General features: G+C 34.3%; 2 protein-coding genes and 1 long non-coding RNA gene across 9 annotated transcripts; 2 read left to right on the forward strand and 1 right to left on the reverse strand.

Annotated features, from left to right (window-relative positions):
* The first annotated feature begins 78 nt into the window (after positions 1-78).
* LOC124954018 lies at positions 79-4,266 on the forward strand. 2 transcript variants are annotated; one of them, XM_047506207.1, is made up of 3 exons: positions 79-610; positions 1,144-1,360; positions 1,716-4,266. In XM_047506207.1, exons 1-3 carry the CDS (start codon positions 386-388, stop codon positions 1,730-1,732), a joined length of 459 nt encoding a protein of 152 aa, XP_047362163.1. In that variant the 5' UTR covers positions 79-385; the 3' UTR covers positions 1,733-4,266. The 2 variants fall into 2 exon arrangements, with proteins under 2 accessions (XP_047362163.1, XP_047362162.1); XM_047506206.1 differs by lacking the exon at positions 1,716-4,266 and having other exon boundaries at positions 1,144-1,655.
* A 901-nt stretch (positions 4,267-5,167) lies between these two features.
* LOC124954096 (putative E3 ubiquitin-protein ligase protein PFF1365c) lies at positions 5,168-13,346 on the forward strand. 6 transcript variants are annotated; one of them, XM_047506474.1, is made up of 6 exons: positions 5,168-5,821; positions 6,077-6,218; positions 6,952-7,572; positions 7,968-8,092; positions 9,015-9,115; positions 9,288-13,346. In XM_047506474.1, the coding sequence occupies exons 1-4, from the start codon at positions 5,743-5,745 to the stop codon at positions 8,089-8,091; spliced, it is 966 nt and encodes a 321-aa protein (XP_047362430.1). In that variant the 5' UTR covers positions 5,168-5,742; the 3' UTR covers position 8,092; positions 9,015-9,115; positions 9,288-13,346. The 6 variants fall into 6 exon arrangements, 5 of the variants coding, with proteins under 5 accessions (XP_047362430.1, XP_047362431.1, XP_047362429.1 ...); XM_047506476.1 differs by lacking the exon at positions 7,968-8,092 and having other exon boundaries at positions 5,171-5,821; positions 9,288-13,344; XM_047506475.1 differs by lacking the exons at positions 9,015-9,115; positions 9,288-13,346 and having other exon boundaries at positions 7,968-8,322.
* Positions 6,864-11,191, reverse strand: LOC124954102. Its single transcript, XR_007102447.1, has 2 exons — positions 7,957-11,191; positions 6,864-7,800 (listed from the first exon to the last, which is right to left on the reverse strand). It is a non-coding gene; the product is annotated as an uncharacterized LOC124954102 (long non-coding RNA).
* Positions 13,347-13,573: the final 227 nt, after the last annotated feature.

Below are 13,573 nucleotides of genomic sequence, written 5' to 3' on the forward strand. Positions count from 1 at the left end.
AAGGATATACCGTAGTCGTTCTTCTATCGATCGTTTCGAGCCTGTGTCCAAGCAAGTCGATGAAAACATTCAGCGGATCATCGGCTCACCGTACGTTTGCTATTACAAAAGTTGTGCGTAGTGAAACTTAAAGATTCCGTTTGTCGAAAGGTCTAAAGAAGCGTTTAAAATTGCATTTTACCGATTTCGTTGTCTTCGCGATCGATGAAACTGTGATTGTTGCATTTCATAAATGCAAACAAAAGTAAAAACGAAATTTTGCAACTGATCGTTTGAACAAAAAGATTAATTCGACAGAGCGAGAGATGAGTGTCACTTGTATTATTAATTTCATTAGAAATATGAAAAAGGATAAGATAACAGGCACGTTCGTTTTAATTATATAATGGCTCGTTTCTATTATCAATGCAATTTTGATTTAAAAAACGAGACTGGATACGATAATGCTGTATTAAAACCATTCGTTTGTCCGCCGGACAAATATTGTCCTTATTGTTGTTGCAATTGGCAGTGTTGTATCGTGGTACAAAAACGTCCACCACGACAAATCTGGGAGACTTGGTACTTTTGGTTGGGCGTTGCATTATTAGCTGTTTTTATCCTAATTTCGGTGAGTGTCCGATTGAACGAAAAAGTCTCTTTTAATATTAATTATCGCAAGTACTGTTTTTATTTTTCCTAACGAGAAATAAATCAGAGCAAACGATATATCCGATAAAAGATAATATTTTAACTGTTCATAAAGCAGTACAAAAAATTGTTGAACGCTTTACATACTACAGGTGTCTTATATATGAATCGACTTTCTAAGAAGCATTTCCTTCTTTTTTTTCTCTTCTTTCTTTTTTTTTCTTTTTTTTTCTTTTTTTTTTTTTTTTTTTTTTTTTTTTTTTTTTTTTTTTTTTTTTTTTTTTTTTTGTCCATTCAAAACAGATATTAGAAAGTTATTAAATATTAAAAAAGAAAAAAGATAAGAAGTATTAACGAGAAAATTGGGCAGCGGTTTCACATAAACGTGTCCTTGCTCCGCAATTTTAAATTATTTACGAAGGTTCTACGTAAACATAATAGTACTCAGTAGTGTAATAGTCGATTGTGTTGCCATTTGAAAAATATCCTACGTTTGATTCATTTTAAAACTAGGTGTGCAGCTACGTAGTCAGTAATTATAGGCATAACGTTCAAGGTGTGCCGTTCCGACATAATGCACGTATTAATGATAACGAACGAAACCATCGAGCAAATCGTTCTAGACCAACACAAAACGAGGTGTCTATAAGTATAATTCCTACATCAGGATTACTACCGGGTCATAAAAAAATGGTCATGATTTCTACACAAAATAATGTCGCTCATTTGAGTAAGTCAATATTATTGCAAGACACGTTAAAAATATTATCAACATCTGTTAAAAATTATTCATTGTTCATTGAATCAATTCAAATGCATTCGAGTTATAGACAAAGCCGACCATAGATCCATGAATCAAGGTCATGTCTTCTCGTCTTCGCTAGTTCATTGTCAGATTTCGATTAGTTGGTTGAAGTGCATACATATATTTTATTTACGTACATATACTTTTATTGCACATACATATGTATGTGTGTATATATATATATATATATATACATATATATATATATATATATATATATATATATTCATTAATTGTTCATTAATTAACGGATACTATAATTAATTTATATATGTTGCAGCTCCGATCGTAGCCTAAAATTAGAGCTTTCAGTTTTCTTTGGAGAAGTTCGGAAAGAAAGCGTGACGGTTTAGAACATTCTGTATTATGAATGCTCAGTTACTATGACACCTCGATCAACGTTTAACGATGAGAATGAAGGCATGCATTTCCTTGCATTTGATCGCGTGTACTTATCGCAAATGCATTATTTTATGCGATCTCGACATAATGGTAGAGGATGGTTAATGTTCAATGATTATGAGGAAAGATCTGCAGGGAGACTGGACGAACTCAATTCAGCCTTTTAATCTTGCTGAAAAGATTTCAAGTCAAACGACTTTCAAGTTATATAAAAAATATTCAGAGAGAGAGAGAAAGAGAGAGATAAACGTTATCAATACGAGGTCGATTCTTTGATTTCGTGATCATAAAAATCGAAAGGAAATCAGAAGGGAATAATGAAAGGCATCGTTTACAGACTGCTATAAGATTTAAATATCAAATTGATACTTGAATATTAGATTTCTTGAGAGATATTAAAAAAGCTTAGCCCAATCATTTTCAATCTCATGTAATCAATATTTCAGATATTTTTATTTTCATTGAGTGAAAGAGAGAGAGAAAGAGAGAGAGAAATTTAATTTGCAAAGCTAATTTTAGAAATGAAGTGAGAAAAGAGAAGATTCCTTTTTTGTCGACTATGTTAAATATTTATTCATTTTTATTAATCAGAATAACATATGTAATCACTTGTGATAACAAACGTCAAATTTATTCGACGTATCAATCCTCTCTCTCTCTCTCTCTCTTTCTCTCTCACTCACTCTCTCTCCTCTCCTTTTCTCTACCTATCAGAGAGTGAGAAAGAGAGAGAGAGAGAGAGAGAAAATAAAAAAGAGTGAAAGATAAAAAAAAAATAAAATTCGAAGAGTACGGATATCATGATATCGAAGAACAGACACTGGATTTACTAAACGGCAAAGAGGAAATTCCATCCTCGAAGGAGACTGCCTTATACCTTCGCTCTCAGTTGTTACTACTTTGAAACTCGTTTTCTTACGACGGAGGATCGAGGATGGGCGTTACTCCCATTAACAATTAAGAAGAAACGCACAGTTCGCGGTTGATGCAATTCTCTCTCTCTCTCTCTCTCTCTCTCTCTCTCTCTCTGTCTCTGTCTCTGTCTCTGTCTCTGTCTCTCTTTCTCTCACTCACTTTTTCTCAGTCTTTCACTGTATACTCTTTTCATCTCGAGAAGAGAAAGAGCACGGGAGCTAATTAAACAGGACAATCGAGCGGCGAGCCACATACGTTCACTCTACGTTCTACCCCTCTCATCCTCTCCACTTCTCGATTTTATCCCTATTGCAGAGACCCTTCCTTTCTCGAGATCCTTACTCATGATAAAGGTAAATCGTAGTAATCTTCGAGGGAGAAAACGATCCAAGAGAAGTTGTACTACTACCTATACGTAATATCTATATAACGAAGCAAAGTTCAACGTTATTCGAATAAATTTTGATTTAATCTCTTTATCATTAGAAATTGACAAGATGTATAATTATCAAACAAGTAACAAGTTGGATATTAACGTCGAAAGGATATATTGGAAGAATTATAGAAGAATCTATTATATGTTCTCTTTTAAGAGAACATTTATTCGATTCTCGTATCTCTTTCTTTCAACATTAAAAAGGATTAATGTTATAGAAATTGTCACGATGATTTTCAAAGAAATTCTTACGATGCTGCGATGGAAAGAAAGAAAGAGAGAGAAAGAGAGAGAGAAAGAAAAAGAGTAGATCGCTAGCGACCTCGTTCGTCTGTAACGAAGTGTCATTCCGATAACCCAAGCCGGCTTTTACTGTCTCTTGATGCCGATAAAGAAATGTACAACAACCGGCCCCATACATTCTCTGTTTAATGTTGCATGCACGGTAAACCAAGCGAAGAATCAAGCAACTACGTGCTCTACGAAAGCCAATGACTTGGCACAACTCAAGTCGATCATTGAACGAATGTCAATTAGGGAATGATCCATCGAGTTCGCATATTTTTTTCGAATCTTTCTTTTTTTTTTTTTTTTTTTTTTTTTTTTTTTTCTACTTATAAAGATCTTGTGAAGATCTATGTTTGTGAGTATCAATGTAAATAATATAATAGTATATATTTGAATTATATTCGTATCTGTGGTCTTTAGAATACAACTGATATGTAAACGATGTGCGAACAAAGAATTTCTTAAGTATCACCTTAACACGTTCGTACTTTTATGACTGCAGAACAACAAGTAATAAGGAATATCATTATGTTAATTATGGGAACGAAGTAAATAAGATAATTATGGGAAGGGAAAGAAAATATCTAAAAGTCTTTTGTTCGCCCTAAGAAAACTCGTAAATTTTATTTCGTTCATTTTTCTTTTTCTTCCTTTCTTTCTTCTTTTTCGCATCTCTCGACTCTAAATACTTTCTACGTAATATTATATAAAGTATTATAATTTTTTTGAATTTTAAATGATGTATTTTTTAAAAGATATAATAAATGTATGGATATACATTTTGTACGAATCGATATTAGACAATTATTTTAATGAAAGCTCGAAACAAATAGGGATATTAACATTCCTACGGACGTAATGCTTTCAGTTGTCCGTTCTTCAAATTTTTGGAATCATCTCAAGGAATTATACGTTCAAAGAAATACGTTTGCGTCGCAAACAGTCGAGAAAAGCGTATTACTATATCCGACGGCTGTATCAAGAGGCGCCTGTCGTCCGTGCAAAGATGTTGTTCTTCCAATAAATCGGTTGACTTTAGGAGCTTCTCGTCGTCGTCTTTCCGACGACGAAAAAAGGAGGCGCCCGACGAAAGAGCGCGCGTAGTATAATAAATTCAATAAATTAAGTCGCTCGAGATAGAGCGAACGAAAGAGAGAGAGGTAGAGAGACAGAAAGAAATCGATAAAGAGGAAAATGAAAAGAAGAAGCGCAGAAAGTCTTCTTCAAAATGGAGAAGGATCGCATCTTTTTTATTATATATATATCTATATATTTATATATATATATATATATATATATATATATATATATATATATATATATATTTGTGAAGTCTAAATTAAAATAGATTTAGAAGAGAAATTCGCCGAGAGCGATGGGATTATTATTTCAAAAATTGTCATCGTATCGATATAGAAATTTTGAAAGGGCAAAGATTTCGTATTTAATTAAAAATAAATTGACGAATTATGTTATTTATTAACCAATACATTATTTATATCATTTCAAATATATACTTTATCGACATCAATCTCAAGATCTTATTATAATATAATATTATGAATAGAAAATAGCAAGTTGCTTTTTTTGTTTTTTTCTTTTTTTTTTTTTTTTTTTTTTTTTTTTTTTTTTTTTTTTTTTTCTTTTTTTTACTATTCTTTTGTTCTTCAGGAAAAAATAACTAACAAGTCTCTATAAAAAAAAAAAATCAATATGCCACTTGCTATATGCTAGAGAGAGGGAGAAAAGGAAAAAGAAATAGTAGGAAGGTGATGGCACACGACACGAGTCATCGAGGTGTCATCGCCTTTCTCTAAGAAAGAGAAGGAGTTATATTCTTTTTATTCTACCTTTTTCTCTTTTTTCTTCTTCTTCTTCTTCTTCTTCTTCGTTGACGTCTTCCTCATCTTTTTTCACGAGGTTTCCTTCTCTACTAGTGGGAGGTACTAAAATTAGAGAAGACGGTGCGAAAAACGGTCCAGTCTTGTAGCTTCTTTCGAACACTTCCAAATGATCCTTCGTAGCGATAACACGTTTTCGCGAGCATCTCGCCGGTGAGTAGTTTGATATATACGGTTTAAAAAAACAGAACAAGTCGTTTCGTAATATCGATCATCGTAGCGCCGTCATGAGTCGCCGAAGAGAAAATCGACGTATCTTGGTTCGATTCTCAAACGGACGATAAATTACGAGCAATCGATTTTTAGAAATCGATGAAAGTTCTGGGATATTTCTAAAGTGGATTCGTTTTGGCCACCCTTTCGAAATGTCTCAAATATCGATCCATGGAAGATTTATAGTTATTATCATTGTCATCTGTACTATCAATCTTACGAAAGTTGAGGGTAAGTATATTCTTGTTTAGTAGAAGAGAATGTAAACAATGTATATATATATATATATATGTGCATGCGCGTGTGCGTATATTTTTTGTAGGTAAGTGTTCTATGATTATACGAGATGAGGACTTGTAATACAAATATTGTCATACTTCGCTATATGACATACGTCTTATGGAAACGCGATACAATTGTAATTCATATGATTCTTATTTTACAAGTTTATCGTAAATGTAACGTTAGCATTTATCACATGATTAGGTAGAAAGTGCGTCTGCACGAGCAAAGATTGTAAAGAAGCTGGGGAAGACACCTGCGAGACAAAGTACTACTGTTACACCGAATTGATTCTATTTACTGATCAGGAATTTGGGGAAAATACGACCACGCGAGGATGCACACAGTGCGTAAATATTAAATACAACATCAAATGGTTTGGTATTAAAATTTTCCAAATTGACAAAGTTTCTAAATAAAACTAGACGATTGACGTCCTTTCAAAGGAAAAATCGATACAAGAGTATGTACATAAAGTATAGATTTTATATCGACTCTATTATTATTCGACCTTCGACCTTTCTTCGTTATTGGATAATAAATCCCAGGCACTAAAACTGGTATACGGACGCGATTGAAAAATGATTCGTTATGTCTGTATCCGGTTTGGTTACGTTGATCGAAGATGTACCATATAAATTTGCAAACGTGTTATAGTTTATGACGAGATAATCAAGCCGAAAAATTCGAAATGATCGTTTCTCCTTTACCTTGTTTTTTATCTCTTGAACATTTTTAGCGATGACGGAAAGTCAATGCCACGCGTAGAAAATGTGTTTCGTGTTAATAAGTGATTCTTAATATAAAAGAAGAAAAAAAAAAAAGAAAAAAGAAAAAAAAGAGAAATAAAAATAAAAAAGAAAAACGCTTTGTATTTTATCCATACGTATCAAATATTAAATACATTTGCTTTCATTAAAACATTTGAAATACTTATCAATCGAACTTAGAAATAGAAAAAGTTAGAGAAAAGGAAAAAGATACGATCGGGTCATAAAATATTGTAATTTATTTATCTTTAGGATGATATACGTTTATATACATATATATGGTATAGACGATGGATTGCCATTTTCCAGGAGCCCAACGCCATTGTTGTGCGAGACAAAGTCTTGGGTCACGAGGTCAAAGCTATCAACGTCGTCGTCGTCGTCGTCAAAAGACAACGACGAGATCGTTGAAAATCGTCATGTCTCGTCGACAAGACTTTGGATACGTATGTCCTGGCCAAGATTAAAGTGTTGTGACAGTCAAGATTATTGTAACGCTGATCATCTCGGCGACTTGTCCACGTGGATACGCGAAAGAGAAAAAGAAGAAGGGAAAAAGAGAAAGAAGATCAAGGAAAAAGGAGAAAAAGTGGGAAAGGAAGAGAAATTTTCATTCGGAAGAATGAATCAAAATAATAATTTAACATCTAACGCAGGAATAGATCAAAACGACGATTTACAATCGAGCAATAAATTTAACCAAAATAACAATCTGATATCGCTAAACTCAAGTAGGTCGTTCACGAATTCTTCGAGTAGCAGTCAAGATCAAATTATTTCGATCTCTTCGGAGTCGATATCAACGATCAACGAAAATCTTGATTCAAATCATTTTCTGCAACATCGGGTAAGGCCGCTCCACGTCGCTGTTTTTGTACTTGCTATATCTGCATTGATATCCGTCCTGGCTGCCTGCTACGTCATTATGAGGTTCATACGTTTTCTGTTTTTTTTTTCTTTCTTTTGTTTTCTTTTCTTTTTATCATTATCGCCGCGATTATTATTGTTATTAATATTCTATTCTTCGCGAGAGGCTATCGCAACTCTTTTATTTGATTTTCTCCTTCTTTATCTTTCTTTCTTTCTTTTTTTTTTTTCCTTGCTTTTCCTTTGTTTCTATCTTCTCTTTCGTTGTTTACCTCGTCAAGATTCTATATCCTACGTAAATCAGTATGATTGTATTGGTATGCGAATGTGTCATACTTCTCGTAGAACGTGTTTCGAAATATACCGATTTTTTTTCGCGATCAAGTCACGTTATTGAATATACATTCTATATTAATTTCTTATTAGAACGTTGATTTATGCTCGTACTTTTATCGCAGAGCTTTATCTTCTCTACGTCGTACGAGTAGGAAGGATAAGAAAAATGCTTTGCTAAAGGAAACATGTTGGAGGAATATTTTGCGACTCGAGTTGCCGATAATCTTGGAATATAATAAATGTTAAGGTAAACGTGTTAATTATTGATGAGCTCGAAACTATTATCGATTGGTCTTTATACTCTTGAAATTTATACATGTCTTGATCTTGAATTGTGTTTATGAATATTTTATAAGGAAAATCAACAAAATAAAAAAAAAAAAAAAAAAAAGAAACAAAATCGATGGAATACGTAGAACTCGTCGAAATAAATATCGAAAACAAGGTCATTCGAAAGTATCAAGCACATAGTATAGAGATAGAAAACCCGCATAAATATTACAATTTGGCTGTTCTTTTTTTCTTTTTATCACTTTTCTCTTTCTCTCTTTTTTCCGTCTCTTTTTTTTTTTCCTTCCTTTTTTTCCCTCCATTCGACGACTGACTTTTAGCGAGTTTTTTTTTCCGACAGTTTGTCGCGACGTTTCTAAAAGGCGCACAAGCCAGACCGCCCTCTTATCGGTCTACCTCCCTGCCAGAGGGCCACTCGAGTACAGATAGCCTGGGTCCCTGAAAAGGCCCCATGGAGTTCTGCCCTCTAATCTTCGGTCCTCCGAACGCTTAAGTGGGTTTTCGAGTTCAGAAATATTCGGTCGGTCGAACCTTACATCTCTCTCTCTATCGCTCTCGCTCTCTCTCTCTCTCGCTCTCGCTCTCGCTCTCGCTCTCGCTCTTTCTTTCTTTCTTTTTCTCTCATATACATACGGACGTTATTTTCTTTCCGTCTTCTTTATCTCATCTTTTCGTTTTCTCTTTTTTTCTTTATCGTATTCTTTTCCATTCGACATAGCATCGGTAAAAGCCTTCGATGGTCTTTAATGATTTCCATCGATACTTAAACTCTGACAAGACTCTACGAAGTTCTTTCTATCTGATTTATTACCGTACATATTAACCTACGACCCATCCTTAATTACAATTATAATAATTAGTTTCCTGTCTTTTTACAGGTTCTTGAAGAAAAATTCGTACATAGCTGACAGCATGGAATAATAATGTGATATATCAATGGATATATTGCTTCTTATTTAATTCTTTAATATAAAACTAGGTAAATTAAAATCAATTAAATTTTTGATTTCATTCGCATAATCCTTTATGCTGTCAAATAATTCAGACAATATATTTTAGTTATAATTTATTAGTACGTATATAAATCGAATTTAACGATTTACGTCATTGTCCAATGTAAAAATAAAAGTGATTTCTTATCTTTTATTTAGGATGACGAATCAAGAAGCTTCGTCCTATTTGAAAAATTTGTCTTCAGCGTGGGTCGTCGGGGCATAACACATGGATGGCTACGAGACAAAGAATATTTCGTGAAGCACTCGACGGAGACAGTTTCCTGGCAAACATAACGACTCGTTTGGCGCCTATCTCTAACGTTCCTATGTGCATCATGACGCAGCCATGTGGAGACCAATGTCCTTCGAAATTCCATCTACTTAGAAAACAGGGACTAAAGGTTTTACGAACATTGGTACCAGGTGTTCCAACGATTTTAACATTATTATTAGTCATCGTTAGGGTAGCTTTCCTAACACTCGAAAAGGTTATAAATGCTCGTCGAAAGAAAGGGAAACTCGAAACTTGAATGTAGAAATCGTTTTCGTTTGATTATGAGAACTACTTTTTTTAATTTTTCTCTATCGTTCGATTGTGCGATTGTCACACATCGAAACTACTCTAAAGCGTTATAGCTTTTTCTTCTATTTATAAATAGCGTGTAAATAACTGCAATTGTAAATGCACGTTTATACCATATATATATATATATATATATATATATATATCTTATGATCGATGAGATTCGTAAATTAATTGATTCGTGTTAACAGAGTGTTTCTTAAGTACTCTTAATATCTTATTGCTACGTGTTATGCTTCGAGGAAAATGTTAGTCTGTTGTTTATTACGAAATTTTATAGCGATTACTCAAATTTAACTACGAGTACTTGAGTAACACTCCCAAGAGATATGAGTATATAAAAGCGATTTATATTTTTTGAATAAGTATAAAATATTTAATTAAGCGCGATTAAATTCAATCTCGTTTCGATAGGCGAGTAATTATCAAGGAAGGAATACGTATATTTTGTAAGTGTGCGATACCGAAATAATCGAGCATGATTTAAATTCAAGCAGAAAAAGCGTGACAAGATGAAAAAGAGCAAGCGAGAGAGAGAGAGAGAGAGAGAGAGAGAGACAGAAGACTGGTCGTGGCGCGTTCGATTTGTTGGCCTAAATGAGTCACGTAGAATGCAACAAGACGGGAATAAGATCTTACGGAGCGAATACAGGCCGTCCGACGGTAGCTGGCATCCGGGAACTTGAGTTGGACAGCGCTCTACGATCAGATATGTCGAGTGAAAAGTAAATATATTTAGTGAGAAGGACTTCACTAGATAGATTTACCAACACATCCATCCAAATGATCTCTCGGAAGTTTTTGCTAAAGAAAACTTTCTTGCTCTTTTTCTGTGAATACTTTCGTTGAGAAGCAACATAAATCAACGATAAAGTTTCTTCCTCCATAATTTTTGAAAATGTTCACTATCACGATTCTAACACGATTTCAGAGATAGCCATAGAGATATATTTTTGCAATATGCAAATAAGAGAAAGAGAGAGACTTAAAGAGATCGGTCTACCACGGTTATTAAGAATCGATAACACAAATGCAAGGACAAATCTCGAGAGTTTCAATTTATATTCCAGAATATCCAGCGTGACGTATAAAATATATATATGTGCGTGTACAATACAAACGTACCACTAAATATAACAACTCGACACGTTTTGCGAAGGCGTACAAGCAACGCACTCGTTTATGTATTTCCTTTGCATTCGCTTATCCTTGCAAGTTGCGCTTAACGCGAAGGAACGAATATACGGGAACATTTTCCTTGGCCACTCTTGCTATCGAGAAGTAAATATATTGTACGTACCCCTATCTATATATTAATGTATATATTTTTTCTCGATATCTTTGAAGATTTGCGAGAATGCCCCGTGATGAACTTTGCTCATGATGGGAGAGAGAGAGAGAACAGAACGAGAACGTTGAGAATTTCGTGTCGGTAATAAAATTTAAAGAAGAGTCGCCGAGACTTCAGATAATACGATTAAAAAAAATACAGATAAAGAGAGGGGGAGAGGAAGGGAGAGAGAGAGAGAGAGAGAGAGAGAGAGAGAGAGAAAGAGATAAGGCAAACTCGTCGAAAGCTTGCCGTTGTTTTATTTGTGCATGCACACATACACAGTTATATCTATGTATTGTGTGTCCATATGTCACAGATGTATAATTGTGTATATACGAATATATTATGTGGATATGTGTGCGAAGTAAAAGGGCGCCAAGATACTTCTGCCCCTCGTACGCGTTACAACACCCGCCTCGCCGGAGCGATAAAGGAATTACAAGAGTACGAATACAAGCGCGAACGCCGGCGCGATAAAAGGAATTTGAATTTCCTGAAGCGTGAGAGCAAAGATACTACGCGGCAATAATACGGGCCAATCGTAAAACATCTGTTCATCTGTTCTTATTTTTCTAACGTTCTATCGGTTCTTCTTCTTTTTCTTTCCTTTTTTCTTTTTTGTTTTGTTTTAAAAGAAATTAAAATATCCAAATTTTAAATTTATCAAATCTTCGTAATAAAAATTATCATATGAATTAATATCCTATTGTCCGATATTCTTATTTGAAATAAAATTGAAGAGTCAATTGCGGTTAGGATGATGAGGCTCTAGTAGCGGCATTAATGGCTCACGAATTACTCCTGTCCAAACAATATCGATCCACCTCACGAAATCATTTTACCTTTGTATCGATAACGAGCGAAACGAAGAAAAGGGATGGTCGGCTTGTTTTATTTATCTGTCTATAGGTATATGTACATACATACATACACACACATATATATATATATATATATATATATATATATTCCATTAAAGTGAGCCTTGTTGTAGGACGTAAAGAGTAGGGGAGAAGGATCGAACGCCCCGAACCGGTCCTCGATCTCTCTTTTGGGCCAGGTGCCCAGCGTGGAATCAAAAGTAATGTCCCTAACTGAATGGCTTGACCACCGTACTCGTTTCGCTCGACTAAAATCAATCACTCCGCTTAAGCGCAGCGATTCGACGAGCTCTTTCCACTGTTAGATTTACCGCGAGCATCAGCCCCGTCCAGTATCTTTGGACGAGCAAACATCTTAGATAAATATCTCTACCTTGTCTAACTCGTCTTTCTACCTTCCTCCTGGAGAATGACTCCGGCAAGATGACTTTTTTTTATACTTTTGCTACCGATTCTCTTATATGATCGCATGCTTTTGTCATCATCCTAATGAATTCCAAGTTTCAATATTTCGATATTGTAGGTTTCAATATTTCGATCTTGTTTGGTCGAGATATAAACGACTTAATTAAGGATTTATAAACGAATTAGAACTTTCATTAGTATTTAAAAATTTTATTAATATTCGTTACAAGTTTCTATCCACATTGAAGTGTGTCTAGATTTTTAGAACACTCTAAAGATCTTTCTACATTGTAGAAAGATAAAGAGGGTGGAGTCGATGTACGATGCCTCGAGGTACGTTTTAACGAGAAACAACAAATATGATCTGTGATTATCTAGTTCAACGATAACTGTATATCGTGTATGCTAACAGCTATTCTTTTTTCTTGAAATAACGGAACAAAAGTTGCAACCGTAAAATCGAGAATATATAAAAAGAAGTCGAAGAGAGAAAGATAGAGAAAGATTTCAATCTCGTGCAGTACGTATCTGGGACACGCGCGAATGTTTCAAAGCATGCGTATATGCGAGAGGGGCAAAAAGAATTCACTCCCAAAAGCGATAAAAGAACACGAGACGTTTCGTGATGTTGCGTAGAAGAGGGATGATGGGAGAATGAGAGAGAAGAGGAAACATCTCGAGTGAGCCCTCCGGCAAAGACTTCGCGGAATTCGCTTTAAGCGAATGTAATTAAACGAACGAATAATATCTAACGTTAAAGCCCGTCCGACGACGTCGCGTATAAAACCGGTCTCTACCCAGGTGCCTCGAGATTTCGATCGATAGATCGATTCATCGAACAGTTGTGTCGCGCGCGAAAAGACAATGGAATCAACGAAATCGCTGGCTAAAGTTATTATTTCGTAAAGTTGATTTGACATAATAATTTTAAATTTTGATATAATTCATCTTCCTCTTATATACATACATACACATACATACATACATACATACACACACACACACACATATATATATATATATATATATATATATATATATTATAGTATATTTGGTCATTTTTCGATAATCCAGGCTAATCAATTTGATTTAAATAATCATTCTTGATAGCTCGTTATCGAGACGAAATTATTTTTTCGTATCAGTTATTCGCATGATTACAAATTATATAAAAAGAAAGGAGTCGATAATTGATTTATTTTCAAAGCTTTCTTTTTTAAATTAAAGTAGATATGTAATA

This window comes from Vespa velutina, chromosome 14 (genome assembly GCF_912470025.1).
Source record: "Vespa velutina chromosome 14, iVesVel2.1, whole genome shotgun sequence".
Classification (NCBI taxonomy): Eukaryota; Metazoa; Arthropoda; class Insecta; order Hymenoptera; family Vespidae; genus Vespa; species Vespa velutina.